The 15,960-nt window shown below is 40.3% G+C and overlaps 1 protein-coding gene across 1 annotated transcript in view; it reads left to right on the forward strand.

Moving 5' to 3' along the window:
- LOC126035548 (ankycorbin-like) overlaps positions 1 to 15,960 on the forward strand; it is a 352,600-nt gene that overhangs the window by 260,749 nt on the left and 75,891 nt on the right. The window contains exon 5 of the mRNA XM_049794190.1: positions 14,621 to 14,709. Coding sequence (XP_049650147.1) covers positions 14,621 to 14,709 — 89 coding nt within the window. The remainder of the gene's footprint in view (positions 1 to 14,620; positions 14,710 to 15,960) is intronic.

Consider the following 15,960-nt stretch of genomic DNA (forward strand, 5'->3'; position numbering starts at 1 on the left):
GCTCTAGTGGTACTCATGTCCCTTTCTCCTCCAGGCCAGGTCTCCGGCATGCTCTAGCACTTCTGCCACCCAGTTGCCACTATGGTGGAAAACAATCAAAAGCCAGATATAGAATATATTTAGTTTTGCTGCTGTTATTGAAGTGGGAATTGAAACTTTGAGGGATAATATTGTCTATGAAAATCACTATAGATGCTGTAAGATAGGTGCTGCCTCTAAAATGTGTAAAAGCTGATATCAGTGCAGAAAATCAGCCAGATTATCACTGGGTCTCTTCCTGACTGAGATAGCTGGCAAATTACTTGCCTGTCTGATCTGGTAGCAGTGAACCTTTAATATCTTCTATTTCTATATTTGTTTAGTCAGCATTACAAAGACTCCAAACAGCTCTATATCTTTATTTTATCAATCTTGTTTGTTTGTGTAAGGATATTGGTCAGTTGGGAAACTAAATCTTCAAACTGTTGCAGACAAGTCAAACTTTTTGAAAGTCAACAAAGAGTTGACATACATTAGAAAATGAAGAGGAATGATCTGCTTTGGGGAGGGGTGTTTTTACTCAAAATAAACCTTGACAATAAGCGTATGTGAGTTCATAGTGTATTACAAACATTCTTGCACTTAAAATATTTTCAGAGCACTCATTAAAATGGCAGAGAACAATAGTGTATGCTTGATTTTGTTCCATGTTTGTCATAATATTGTATTAGCTATTTTCTATTCACTTAGCATCCATAATTCAACCATGTTCTTTATTTGCTTTGGATTTTGGTGTAAATACAGTGTCAAACTACTTTCAGGCCGTGGAGAAATTCTGCGTTACAGAGAATGCTAATTCTGCCCCCAAAAAACCTCTCTGGAGCGTGACCTTGCTAAACAGAGATGGAGCCCCCTGATAGGGTGTAATTTTTCTGCTCTTTTTATTTTGTTTTTCTTTTCACAAATGAAAACTTCCTAGTTAGAAGGTGACTGTCTTAAATTAAGACTTCATATTTATTTTTTCTTATTTTATCATGTTCCTCTCTACTTTTGTGGTATTTTCCCTAGATATTTGGACCACCCAGTTGTTTTAAGCCAGCTATCAAAATAACATTCAGTTAGAGGATTGTGCTCAGTTTTGCAGGATGTAGCTGTGTAAATGGTAAAGCGGAGAACCTGGATTTGGCAGACCCATGTCCTGTTGCTAATACCACCTCAGCAAGCTCAATTAGCTCCATTTTTACAAGTCTAACCTCTAAAGGCGGATTAATTCTGCTCTTCTACCTGTGGGGAAGTTATTTGAAGAAAAAAAAAAATGCTTTATATGAGTCTCAGGACCCGGGCTAGACAGACCTGGGAGGGGTCATGGTGAATTCAGAATTCCCTCAGGCTAAATTAAGGTGAAAAGACACCAAACGATCATTTAAAGATTTTATTCATGTCAGAAGCAAACTGATCTTGGAAGGCGTTAACAGTAGGTGGCGGCATTTCTTACAAGAAACAACATGAAACTACATCAGTAAACCATGTAACCTGTGGCAACCATATACATCAATTGAGGGAAGAAAATAAGGAGAGCCCTCCTGTTGAGTCACGAGGTTCAGAATGGACCCCCTTGCTTTCTGGACTCCTCCTCAGGGAGAACCTAGGGGTGGCTGGATCCAATCCTCGTCCCAGACTTGGTTAGCGGTTTATATGTAAAGGGATAAGGTGTATGGATTATGAAAAAGGAGTGAGACAGAGAGAGAAAGAAGAAAAGGAAAAGAAAAAGATTTCACCGGTCCTGGGTCCAGCGTTGGTCCAGGTCCGGTAGGCATGCACGTGGGGGTTTCAGTTTGTGTCCTTTTATAATTTCCTTGCCTCTCCTTCGGGCGGGCACTTAAACTCATTAGGCTAATTAGGTGTCATGCACTGTTTGTGTTTTCAGAACCTTTGGGAAATGGGTTGGTGGGCTTGGGGGTGGTTTGGGGAGTAACTTTTACTTCCCTGCAGATGTGACCATGTTTGATCTTTTGTCGTGCATGGTGAGCTGCCCTGCTCAGCATATCAGAACAGCACATCAGAACTCTGCACCCTCTGGCATGCCCTCCCTGTCCTGTTGCTGATGGCTGCTGATCAGCTTTTTTTCACCTGTGGTTCCTTGCTATGCAGGGTTCACTGTTATGCAGAGTTCCTCGTTAAGCAGAACTTGACCCACCACAATGTTTGAGACTTTCACTCTTTCAGTCCCTCACAGTGAGCCAAGTAGTAAGAATTACAACATTTTTCTATTTGAGTTAGACTGTCTGGCATTTAAATAATTTCTGGAAACACTCATTCTCAGCCTCTCAGCAAAGACCAGCTTTATCTGAACTCTTGTGCTGTCAGACACTGATAGAAGAAGTCTCTATTCCCTTGCAAGCTTGACTTTATAATCAAAATGCGGAAAAGGTCCTTTGCCCTGCATCAGGGCTAGGCTTGTTTAGGACAGTTGTAAGTGCTCCACCAGTTGATTTCTCCTATCTGTAAGAAATCTGCTCTTTAAAACTAGTTCAGGGATGTCATATACAGCTGTCCACTCTGTTTAGTCACCAAGCATTCATAAAAAGCATCTCTCAGTGCATCTGAAAATGTTATTTGAGTAATATTTCTGGTCAGTAAAAATTATACCTGACAGGACTTTGAGGTGATAATCTTGCAACTGTTTTCCAGTTAACTCTGTATCTGATGAAATTTTGCTGTGTGTTCCCTCTTACTGTCAAGGGTGTTTACTCCAACTGGGCTTTGTGTTCTTCCTGAAGAATGTCATTCTTTCTTTAATCTTGCTGAGGACTGAGTAGTTACGGGACCTGTACATTTCCAGTAGGAAAAAGCAGTGTCAACCAACTGATTTTTATCAGCTGCTGCAGAGGTGGGTCTTGAATGCTGACTTGCTTCATTTCTGGATCCAGTGAGAAAACCACTGGGAAGGGTAGCTACTCCTCTGCTTCACTGAAAGATCTGGAGACAATAATAAAAGACCATTCCGCTCCTCAGGAAGAGTAATGTTTTACAGCAATAAAAGAAATTACCTCAAATCAATTCAGGCTAGGGTATCAAGATACAGCTATAAGTGGTAGCAACAGGCTTATCTTTTGTGAAGGGAAAATGAACTATGCTGGAATGGGTTTTTAGTATGAGTGAGAATCTAACCCTCAGTGTGGCCCTTGCTCCAAATCAAGCCTTGCATGTTTGTTTTTGTTTGCCTAAGTCATTGCACAACCAGGAAGTGGGAGGAAAAGTTGTTTGCTTTCATATAAAGGGAGGTTTATTTGTTAAAGATGCAAGTAAAATGTAACACTGCTCAAGGCTTCCAAATGGTGAGAACTCCAATGTTTGGAAACCTGCTGCTTCTGCCTCAAATGTTTTAGGAAAGTTTGTGTAGCTTGTAAAGATTTATTCTGTACTGAAATTAATGTCTACACGCTTCTTTGTTTCAAGAGCCTCCCTTGCTACACAGGAGCCTCCAGTATCTAATACTAAAGTTTTTTTTTGTTTAAAAAAAAAAAAAAAAAAAAAGGGGCTATTAAATTTAAAATCAGTTAGAATTACTCCTCAAGGGTTAGGGTTTTTTCCCAGTGCTCTGTAAATACTCTGACTTAAATATGACTATAATCTGTTCATCCCAGTCTGGAGTCATTCTCCTCTCTCTCATGAGAAGGGCTGATTTCCTGGTGAGTGTCGTGGTTTAACCCCAGCCAGCAACTAAGCACCACGCAGCTGCTCACTCACTTCCCCCCATCCAGTGGGATGGGGGAGAAAATCGGGAAAAAAGAAGTAAAACTCATGGGTTGAGATAAGAACGGTTTAATAGAACAGAAAAGAAGAAACTAATAATGATAATTATAACACTAATAAAATGACAACAGTAGTAATAAAAGGATTGGAATGTACAAATGATGCGCAGGGCAATTGCTCACCACCTGCCGACCGACACCCAGCCAGTCCCCAAGCAGCGATTCCCTGCCCCCATTCTCCCCAGTTCCTATTCTAGATGGGACGTCACATGGTATGGAATACACCATTGGCCAGTTTGGGTCAGGTGCCCTGGTTGTGTCCTGTGACAACTTCTTGTGCCCTGGCTGGGCATGAGAAGCTGAAAAATCCCCAGACTACAGTCCAAACACCACTGAGCAACAACTGAAAACATCAGTGCCATCAACATTCTTCGCATACTGAACTCAAAACACAGCACTGTATCAGCTACTAGGAAGACAGTTAACTCTATCCCAGCTGAAACCAGGACAGTGAGCAAGTTCAGTTTACTAAACCAGCAGCTAATTAACCATGTCCCCCATTCCCCTCCAATTGCTTCTAGATTATTAAGAAAAAACATCTCACTACAGGGTTATGTGAGAGATGGTAGCAGTACAAGGACGTAGGGAGGGGACACACATCAAGCAATTTCAGGGGAGCTGTAGCAGCCCAATGCTTTTTGGCTTTGGTCACTGTATAAATGACTGCGAGTTAAACCTTATCATCTTTTCATGGGTCTCTCCAGATAGCTTCTATATTTTTGCTCTCATTAGATCTTTACATCCTTCATACATGTTCTCTCATCTTTCACACCACCTGTGCTGCTTACAGTTGATGTTTCTTTCATACCATCTATTTGGAAGAAGCAATATTTTTAACCAGGCCTTTCTTAAAAATATTTTTGGCTGCATGAAATGAAGCATCTGTATGTGTGATGATTTGTTGAGAACTGCCATGGGAATTGTTTGCATTGGTGGGACTGATGTGTTCATAGGTGCGTAGTGTGAAAGAGGTTAAGTTTTTCATCTCTCTCTGATGCTTTCTTTGCAGTCTGATTTTACCTAAATAAAACTAATTTTGCACTTGCGTATTCATGTTGCATTTGGCACCATCCTACACAGTCTGTCCATAAAACCTCAGTGTCCCAGATTTAGCCAAGTTATTATTATTCAGTATTCATTATTCTCATGAATATTGTCAAATGTAAGTGAGCCAAGTGTGTGCTTCACAGCCTTCCTAATATTTAGGTGACTTCAATTGTATTGAGTCTACACAAATGTATCTGAATGTATTTTAGCATTTGCTGGTATGTTGCCCTGGCTAAATTAGAGGTGCTGGAATTTGTGAGACTCCTTTTGCACCCCTCCCCCAGCCATTTTCCTAGAGCCTGAGAAACCTCCTCTTTTAAAGAAGAATGTTTACAGAACTTTGCATTGGTCACCAAGTACATGAAGGTTTGATTTTGAATTACTAGAGCACAGCCAACAGCAGTGCTTTTTATGCTCTTGGAAGTGTTAACTCTTTGGTTTGTTTATGGCAGTAATAAGCATGAGGATGAGCACACAGGATATTTTTATATTTGCAGAGAACGGTTCAAAGCTTAAGCGCTGCCTGTCTGCCATTTGCAATAAGCAGCAGCCAGTGTGGAAGGACTCCTTGTAGGAAGTGAGGTAGTTGCTGTACTTGATAGAGGACTCCCTTCCAGAAGCTTTCCTGTTTTGATTAATTCTCTGCCCTTTGCAGATCTTGTCTGTAGGTCTTTTTCTCTGCTGGATTTTCAAGGCGGCTGCAAAGAAAAGTCTACAGCTTAGAGAAACACAGTGTTGCAGTTCACATACTTTGTGCCAGAAATATTTGTTTCATTCTTGCCTGTTATTCCCAATTTCCCTGGTTAGCAGGCTGAACTTTCAGTGTTAGTTTTAACATTTAAAGGAAGCATTTGTTCAAAATGTAAACTTTTAAATACAGTAGTTGGTGTGGCTACGTGATTTGTGACATTCCCTTTAGATTCCAGGGGAAAAAAACCCTTAACACAGGGGTGCATAATGATAAAAATTAACATCTCCTTTATAAGACATTAGAAAACATCCCAGGAATACTGGCTTTTTCAGTTTGGGGCATGTTCATGAAGGTCCCAACTTTTCACATACTATTTAATAGTAATTGGAAGTGTTTTGTCTTGAATTTGTTTTTTACATTACTTTCACTGGAAATCAGCTCTTGTAGAAGCAATATGTCTGCCTGTACTGTGCCCATATCTTGAGATTCACATATGTTGGCATGATATGCATCAAGAAGATATAAACTTCTCTGTTTTCAGAAGTTTTCCCTTTGTTTTTGCTTCTCAGCAAAATTAAGTAAGAAGCATATGTATAGGACTGCTTCTGTGAATCTTGAGGTGCCAAGGATGTCAAAGATGAACCTTCGGCTGTAAAAAAGCTTGAATTCAGTATAACTTCTTTGGTTTGTTCTGTAATTATATATTTGGTAATTGATGCTGTTAAGTGCATCCTGCCATGGTGCGGTTGGTAACCTCTGCAATTTCCCACTGTTCAAACAAGCAGATGCTTGAGGTGAAAAGTAAAACCAAAAGTTGAAAAAAATACGTCTCTAGCATAGTCTCACAAATATCCAGTAGCTTTGATTTCTCCAGGTGATATTCACAAACACTGAGGGGTTTTATTTCCCCCTCTACAGAGAAGAAAGATCGGCTCTGTAAAGGACAGTTCAGAAGCAGAAGTTGATTTAGTTTAATTTAGGAAGTAAATCACCTTTTAGAGGAACTAAATTTTGTCCAATGAGGAGGAAATCAGGATTGACTAGAATGACTAGAGCAAAGTCAGTCATTGTGAACGTTTTCTTCATTAATTCCCCAAGCCCAGGCATTCTGTGGGGATATATTACATCACTAGGGACATTAGTTTAGAAATTGGGTGGGACTAGATGCACATAGTGTATATAGATAGCATGGGTTAATAAGACAGCAGCCTGTTTAAAAGTATGACTACAAAAGCTTTTTGATGTGCCTTCTCACTTTGAGAGCTATTTTCTTCTTGGGAGGCAGTGGAGGGATGCCAAAAGATCTAAGGACAGGGAGGGGAGAACTTGACAGTACTTGGTTTATGAATGAAAGAGAAAGGAGGTCTTAATAAAAGTGACATGTAAATGCTCTTGTCATAAATTGCGACCACAAGGGATCATAATCCAATTAAAATTTTATTAATTATAGCAAGTAGAATATGAGCAAATACAGCGCTGGACGGCAGGGGAGTCTGCGCTCCACCAACTGCCGTACTGAGCAGTTCAAACAGTCCCTTTTTATACACCTTTATTTCCGTGTTCGTGAAGTAGTGGAGATACTCTGCGCATGTTTCGGTTGTTGTTAGGGGGTCGTTGTCTGTCTCTTTGAGGCCGAAGTAAGAAGTCTTTCTCCTTTGTCTCATAGTTAATCCCTTACTCATATGTCCTTATATGGGGTTGTCTGCCCTGTTTCTGTCGGTTTCTGGATACCTGGCGGTTATCTTGCACAATGGTAAACGATTGTGGTTATCTTATCTTATCTTACACAGGCGGTGTCTGGTAGCTGTTTGCATGAGCGATTTCCTGACCTTTACATTGAGCTTTACATAAATCCTAATAACAATACCCTAGTCCATAGTTTCTCACAATCCCCCCTTTTTCTTTTTATCCTATTATTGTTTATTAGATGCTTCTTTCATTTTGGGCACTGTAAGCAAATCTTTTTCCACAATCCCAACATTTATCATAACACTCACAAGGTAATACTTCACAATTACAATAGGCATAGTTTTCACGTGGTATAACGCATTCACAACAACTTTCATCTTCATTAATAGATACACTTTTATCTTTTACCTCAGACCTCGTAGTTAAAAATAAGCAATTTAGTTATGTCAAACCGTTTTTTAATAAAATGTAAAATATAGCGTAATATACAAGGCCCAAATATAAGTCCTAGAATTAACATAGTAAGCGGTCCTGCTAAAACAGACAACAAAGTGGTTAGCCAAGGTGAAACATTAAACCAGTTTTTATACTATGACCTGCCCGCTTCACGATTCTTTTTACGTTGATCTAATCTTTTCCGGAGTTCAGACATAGTGTTCTGGACTACTCCCGTACGGTCAGCAAAAGAACAATATTCTTCATTGAGAGTTATACATAACCCTCCTTCTTTTAAGAACAATAGGTTTAATCCTCTTCTATTTTGCAGCACTACTTCTGATAAAGACTTTACTGAAGTGGCTAAATTCTGGATAGATTGTTCTATTTTTGTTAAATCCTCATCTACAGCCATTTGCAAACTTTGTAATTCCTGACCTTTTACTAGGGAGGCTATGCCTGTACCTATTTCAACTTCGCCCGCTATCAGCAGTGTAGCTAGGGTTACCACTGTAATTGGTTCTCGTTTTTGTCTATTCAGGTCTCCTTCAAAGTGGCGTAGCACCTCCTCAGAGGTGTGATAGATCACCTGTACGCAAAACTGAGATTGATTAAACACGTTTAGGGATAGGCAAGGCGTTACTCCGATGTCTGAACAAACCCATTTAGCTCCCGGTGTCGGGATAGCCTATTTGTCATTTTGATTTTTGTGTTTTTCTATATCGGTGTTAGTGATTGTTCGGTTGCACAAAGGCTGATACTTTTCGGGCACTGTTCCTATACATTTTCCTTGACCCGTTACTAATTGAATAGTAATTCTTTGTGTATGATTCTTCTGGTCATCCCATGGACATTCTCGTGGGTTTGAACCATTAGACCAATTGTCTCAAAATATGGTGGTCTAACATTATAACATAACCAGCATTCCTTAGTTAAATTTGGTTTGCTTTCATTAAGGGCACGATAAGAGGCTTGCATTAGATTCCATAAGGGGTCTTTGGATTCTGACAACTCTAGATCCCTGGATAAGGAGAATTCAGTCACAGTATCATTAGTTGTTTTTGAAAGAGAGTCTGGAGAAGGGATTACAACAATTACGGGGGCAACTTTTTCTTCAGAAGAAGTGGGTGGATTCAGGACCAGATTTGGTCCTATTGACAAAGGATCATGAGGAAGTTTTTCTTTAACTATTCTAAAATAACTTCCCCTATCCGTTCTGTGTTCCCAATATCTAATTCCCCAGATACGGCCAATTAACCATGTGTCATCTTGGGGTTTTTTTATGGTGATTTCAATTCTTTTACAGGACACTTCGACACAGGGTTTTATAGGGTCTTCACTAAAATCATGTGTTGAGGGAGTGTAGCCTGGGGGTCCTCAAGTTACATCTACATATTTATCTCCCTGCGTTTTTCAACTTGAAGCAATAGTTTCACAACCCCAATAGCCACAGTAAAAATGACCTGGATAATTACAATAACTTTTGCCAGGGTTACTTGCTGGACATATATAAAATGCCTTGCATTGGACTTGAAGCATTGCTGCATCTTGGGGGCCCCCTTCTATAGGTATCAGGGAATATAGATGCACGGAGAAGTTCCACTTTCCTGGACCAATCTGAGTTTGAATTAATTTTGATTCTGGTAAATTATATAATTTCCAGGCCATAGGTTCATGAGGGTTTCCATTTGCTTGGGTTATTATTAATAACCAAGCTAATGGTATACCAGGAAAAAGGGTGTCTGTCAATTTTATCAATTTAAGTTTATTTTTACCAGTCCTGGGGAAGTTCGACCATTGTTGCTTTTGCGTCCCATTGTTTTGGTTCTTTTCTCCACAGTTTGTTCCTCCTCTGCCTCGCCCGTCGACTCGGTTGCTTCGAGCCACGGGGTGTACCATCTTCTCGGCAGCAAGGGAATTCTTCAGGAGAACAGCTGTTTCGGGCTTTCTGCCTGTTTATATAGGCTTCCCACTTTGCAGCTTTAACTAATGGGGCAAAGCAAGACACAGTTAGTATTCCCCTTCTGTATTTTATAGCCAAGATTTTAGCTACAAAGGGGATTGGTTCGTTGGAATGGTAACAATAATATTGAAGGTTTATTCTTTTGGTAAAAATTTCCCACCATTCATGGGATTCTCAAATAATTTCTTGTTTAGACTCTAATTGTTTTAGTTTTCATTCAGTGAGAGTTCATTGGATTTTCCAACACTGTGTGCAAACTCCTATTGGAGGGTATCCATATTCACAGTGTGTCCACCATTTATTCTGGCATACCTTACACCTGAAACAAGCAAATGGATAACAATTGCAGTTCAAATTATTACACCTAATTTGTATATCTAGAATATTATTTACATTAGTACATTTTCTGTATTTAATATTGTGTGGTTTGCATAAATTTAGCAATTTCTTTTAGTACACTTTGTATGCTTCCATGTATAATAGATAAAAGAAGAAGTAATTATAGCAAATATAAACAGCAATATACACTTTATACTAAAAGGTAATGCAGCAAAATAATCAAATAAAGTCTCTATCATTACGTTATCTTTTCAAGGTTATCTTGGTGTCACCTGGAGTACTGATTACTTTCCAGTGGGGTCTTGTCACTGGGCCTTTAATGCGACTGGCATGAGTCCATCCACGTTTAGCAGTCCGGACAGCTGTTTCTGTTGTAAGCAAAACAAGATAAGGTCCCTCCCAATTGGGTTTTAGGGTTTCTTCTTTCCACGTTTTAACCAATATCCAGTCCCCAGGTTTAAAATTGTGAATTTTTAAGTCCAACGGAGGTCGTTGCACAATCAGTCCATGTTCCCAAAGCTTGTTATGATGTTCTGCTAATTGTGAAACATATTCATTAATTACACAATCTTGAATCAAAACATTTGTTTGTGGACTTTCAATTCTATAGGGCATCCCATACACCATTTTAAATGCTGATATTCTTAAATCTGTTCGGGGTCTGGTTCTTAGAATTAATAGTGTCATAGGTAGGCACTTAATCCATGATAATTTGGTTTCTATCATTAATTTAGTCAAAATACCTTTGATTTCTCCGTTTATTCTTTCAACTTTTCCCGAACTTTGTGGGTGCCATGGCGTATGGTATTCTCACTTAATATCCAAGCTTTCTGTTAGATTTTTAACAATTTTCGACACAAAGTGTGTTCCTCTGAGTCGATTACCTCGATATTTCCATAAGTAACTCTTTAATACACACTGTTTCACATTCATTATTGACAAGTTAAGTAGTTTTGTGTATATATAAATTTTCATTTGTCTTAAGTTAATAAATTTAATGAAATATTTTTAAAATATGTATTACAACAACTATCAAAGTATTTGGAAAAAGATGCTGTTATAAATACCTGTGAGACAACCTATAACAGTCATATGAATTGGTTTTTACCTTAATCGCTTACAGTCCTTTTTCAAATCAAGTAAGAAGCAAGTAACTAGTTTAAAAGTTATACATTTTTAACAACTTGAAATTAGTATTACTTTTCAGATAGTTTAGTAAAGTCTTTGAATTTTGCCTATAAACACAATTAGGTATTAACACAGGACTGTGTAGTGTTTATATTCTTATTAACCTGCTAACAGGAATAGTTTATTGGCAACTTTAAATATTCAGAGGTAAAACACAATTCCTTGTCACAGAAGTTTTACAGCAGAGTAACATATTTTACTCTTAGAACTATTATATAGGAACATAAAGAAGATTACTATGTTACTTTTGGTGATCTGAGTCCTCAGGGCTGTTTTCTGGGTCTCTCTATTTGACAAATTATTTTCTCTGAGTCTTTTTTTTTTTTTTTTTTTTTTTTTGTGAGGCTTAATACAGGTGTCTGTATTAATGCCCTTTTTATTTTCTGTAATTTTTAATCATCTTTTGTAGACCATTTAAGTTGGTTATTAGTTAATTTCACCTTTTCACTGTAGTTTTTAAGTCATGGTTTACAATATCTTAGTAATCCCAATATTTGTCGAATTTTCTTTTTAGTTTGTGGGGGTTTTACAATTTCATAGTCGGTTTGTTGTTTTTTTTTTTTTTTGTTCCTTTTTTTTTAGTTTCTCTTGTTATTAATAGATCATCCACATAATGTAATAACTTGACTTCTCTGGGTAGAAATGAATTCTTGTAAAATTTTCTCTAAAGTTTGTCCAAATAGATTTGGTGACTCTGTGAACTTTTGTGGTAGCACAGTCCATTTGAATTGTTGTTATCGATAGCGATACAGCAGTCGCACAGAAAGCCCCACTCTCTTTGGCTGTTTACAGAGTTGACTTTCATTACAGCCCCGCGGCGCGAGGAGAGGCGGCGGCCGTTGCCGGGGGCGGGGGGGGGGAGGGGGGGGCTGCCGCTGCTGCTGTAACAAAGGACGTTGTCCGCTGCCACTGCAGCGCCGGCTCCACCGCGACCGCACGGAGCCGGACTCCTCTCCCTGACCTTAAACGCTCAAGTTCAGTTTCAAAACCAAACCCCTTCTTAACAAACCGTATTCCGCCCCAGGGAGCCAGAGTAAATCACCAAGGGCCTCAAGAGGTTTCCTTTTTGCACCTATAATATTCACGGTGTTCCCAGCAAGGGTGTAGCCGGAGGGCAGCCCTTGAACGGTGGATCCTTCGGCCCCTGCATCCACCAAAAACTGCACTCCCTCCCGTTGGGGACTCAACTTCAATTCCACTCGGGGCTCCGTAGATGTTCCAGTCCCCAATAAGCAGAGCCCTTGACTCCCCCATTCACCTCCAAACATTTGTTCATCCTACTGTTTCCTTCCACAACTCTGCTTCAAGTGTCCTCTCTTCTCACAACAATAGCATTCAACTCCTGCTTCTTTACTTTCCAGTCCAATTGGCTTTCCTCATCTCTACGTACATACACCCTCTGAGTCTCTCTCAACAACTCATCTAACCCTTTGTCCTGCCAGTCTTCTAACTTTTCAATTTTCTTTCTGACATCTTCCCATGATTTTGCCACAAACTGAGTTTTGAGGAGCGCTTACCCTAAAGGGTCGTCTGGATTTACCCCAGAGTATAGCTGAAGGGCTTTCCTCAGTCGTTCTAGCCACTCAGTAGGGCTCTCATCTTTCTTTTGCATTTCATTAAATGCTTTATTGATATTCTGGCCACGGGGTACTGCTTCTCTAATCCCCTGAATTACTATAGTTCTCAGGTCCTGCATATGAGTTCTATGCACCGGATCCTGATTATCCCAATTAGGTCTTTGGAGTGGCTATTTAATATCTGCTTGGGGTCCCTGGGCATGCTGAGCATCCCACAGTCTCATTCCTGCTCGTCTAATCATATCTCTTTCCTCGGTAGTAAATAATTGACCAAGGATAGATTGCATCTCATCCCAAGTATAAAGGTTTGGTCCCAAAAATTGATCTAATCTTTCTGCCACTCCGAGTGGGTCCTCAATTAAGTTTCCCATCTCGGTTCTTTTAAAATCTCGTAGATCAACCGAGCTTAGGGGTACAGAAATATATCCAATCACAGGTTGAGGTCCCCCCATGGGCATTTCCCTCAGAGGATACATCTGAGCTGCCCCTTTTTGACTTCTAGTCACGCGTCTAGGAGGAGGGGGGGACCCTTGTTCCGACTCTGGTGGGGGAGTGGGGACCTCTGGAGGGGCTGCGGGAGCAGGAGGAGGAATGTAAGGGGGGGGGTTAGAAGGGTTTCGTCTAACTCCTCCTTCTTTTTCTTTTGTTTAGTTTTTACTTCATTCAGTGGGTAAAGTCTAGCTCCCGGTCTTTCTAGCCACACTTCCGCATACTGACTCTCCTCCGGGTTAAGGGGTTTTTTATTATTAACCCAGAGGTTTAATTGCTGTTTTACCCAATCCTCTTCTGACCCATAGACTGGCCAAAAGACATTTTTAGAAATCTTCTTCCCTCCCCATATCTTAGTACAATATTCTATCATTTTCTGCTTATCTTTCCTTAGGGTTGCAGGGAAATATCTCCAATTGTCTAAGATATATGCCAGAGGGGTATTCCTAGGTACAGTGGGTACCCTTCCCATGGGAGTCGAAGGCTTGCTGCCCTTCGCCCCCATCTTCTGGATTATCCACACACACACACTCACTCGCTCCCCTTGTTCCTGGCCCAGTCCCTCGCGGGAGATGGGAAACGCAGTACTTAAGAGTCCACACTCGCTTGGTTCAGTATATCGAACCTCTCATTTGTTATAATCCAGGAAACCCAATCCCGCCCGAACGGCAAACCCGCGAACAAATTCGCAATATACTTACGCGTCCTGCGTCTTCGTCCGGACTCCCGTGCACAGAATTTTTATGGGATTTTACCGGTCTCTCCTTTGCTCACTATTCTAGAATTTAGGTTCGTCGGTAAGGTTGAGGTAGGCTGTCGGTCACGGGGCCGCGGATTGCCGCGGGGCGCCTCCCCGGAGGACAGAAGCCCACCGTTCCTTATCCGAGTCACGGCACCAAGATTGTCATAAATTGCGACCACAAGGGATCATAATCCAATTAAAATTTTATTGATTATAGCAAGTAGAATATGAGCAAATACAGCGCTGGACGGCAGGGGAGTCTGCGCTCCACCAACTGCCGTACTGAGCAGTTCAAACAGTCCCTTTTTATACACCTTTATTTCCGTGTTCGTGAAGTAGTGGAGATACTCTGCGCATGTTTCGGTTGTTGTTAGGGGGTCGTTGTCTGTCTCTTTGAGGCCGAAGTAAGAAGTCTTTCTCCTTTGTCTCATAGTTAATCCCTTACTCATATGTCCTTATATGGGGTTGTCTGCCCTGTTTCTGTCGGTTTCTGGATACCTGGCGGTTATCTTGCACAATGGTAAACGATTGTGGTTATCTTATCTTATCTTACACAGGCGGTGTCTGGTAGCTGTTTGCATGAGCGATTTCCTGACCTTTACATTGAGCTTTACATAAATCCTAATAACAATACCCTAGTCCATAGTTTCTCACACTCTCTTCCAGTTTTCACCTGGCAGCTACAAAAGGGCATGCAGAGTGCCTCAGAATCATGGTGACGCATGGTGCAGATGTGACAACCCAAGATAGTGCAGGTATGCCTCTGTGAACCTACAAATGTAACACAGTACTCTCAATTTGCCTATATAGTTCTAGATGCGCAGCGTGCAACCACAGATTTGACAACACTGCTTTTCCCTCCCACACCTCCCTCCCCCTGTGTAGGAAAAGCAGTTGTAACATTTGCAGGTGCAGGCATACTTGCTTTTCTGCACATAGAATTCAGATTCTAAAGCTCTTGAAAACTTTTGCGCTAATACTACAAATGTCAGCATTTACAGTGGAATCCAGTTGCAAAATAGTTGCTCGATTATTTTTTATGTTTTTTTTAAATCCCCTTCCCCTGACTTTTTGTTAACTTCATTTGAGGCTTTGCATAGGTTAAATCAAGATCTTTGGTGTTGCTTTTATGTGTATCCAAGCTATTAACCCCATTAACTGTACAGGAGTTGCAGTATGACATTTTGTCAGGATTATGACATAGTGAAAAGAAATCATATAGGCCAAAACAGAGCTGAGAGCTATTAAGTATGCTGTTTCAGCCCTTGAAAGTCCTATGCCTTAATTACTACTCTACTAGGAGAATGATGGGAGCTGAATTTGAAACTGGCAAACTCTTCTTAATAGATTTCAGTTGCGGAATCTGTGCCCAGCATTTTCTCTGGCTAGCAGTCACCTGAATGAGCTGTCAGCATTCTGTCTCTTCAGTAATGATCTGTAAATGGTGGGATCACAGAGTCTGTTTTGGCCACTGATTGCATCCTGAGGGAATTTCTGTCATACATGGAAATAATTTGCCTCTATAAGGAAGTGTCTGTGATACTGGAAGAAGCATACAGATTATACATAATGATAAGAGAATATATGTACCTGATACAGACTATTATTCAGAATTCATACTTCATCTTGCCTCAGGATTTATTAGTTGTTTGGATAATAAGAGATTGTCTACTCTCACCTGAGAGTGTTGACTCAATATTCCTTAGGAAAAGCCTTGTCTGTAATAGTCACATTATTTACAGTGAGATTCTACTGTCACAAGTGGCTCTACTGTCTGTATTGAGTACTAAATCTTGGCTCCTTCTTTCTTCCTTACATGGATAATTTATTCTTCTGCTGTCTTGGCCCCTGTAATCGACAGGGAACCAAATTGTTCCCTGACATTGTGTCATTCCTGTTGAATTAAAAGAAGACAATAAGGCTTACATACCAATGGGGAAGGGGGAAGACACACATTGTGATTGAACAAATGCTTTGTGTTGCGTAAGGGTCAGGAGAAAAGGGCA

The sequence above is a fragment of the Accipiter gentilis genome, chromosome W (assembly GCF_929443795.1).
Source record: "Accipiter gentilis chromosome W, bAccGen1.1, whole genome shotgun sequence".
NCBI classification, from domain to species: domain Eukaryota; kingdom Metazoa; phylum Chordata; class Aves; order Accipitriformes; family Accipitridae; genus Astur; species Astur gentilis.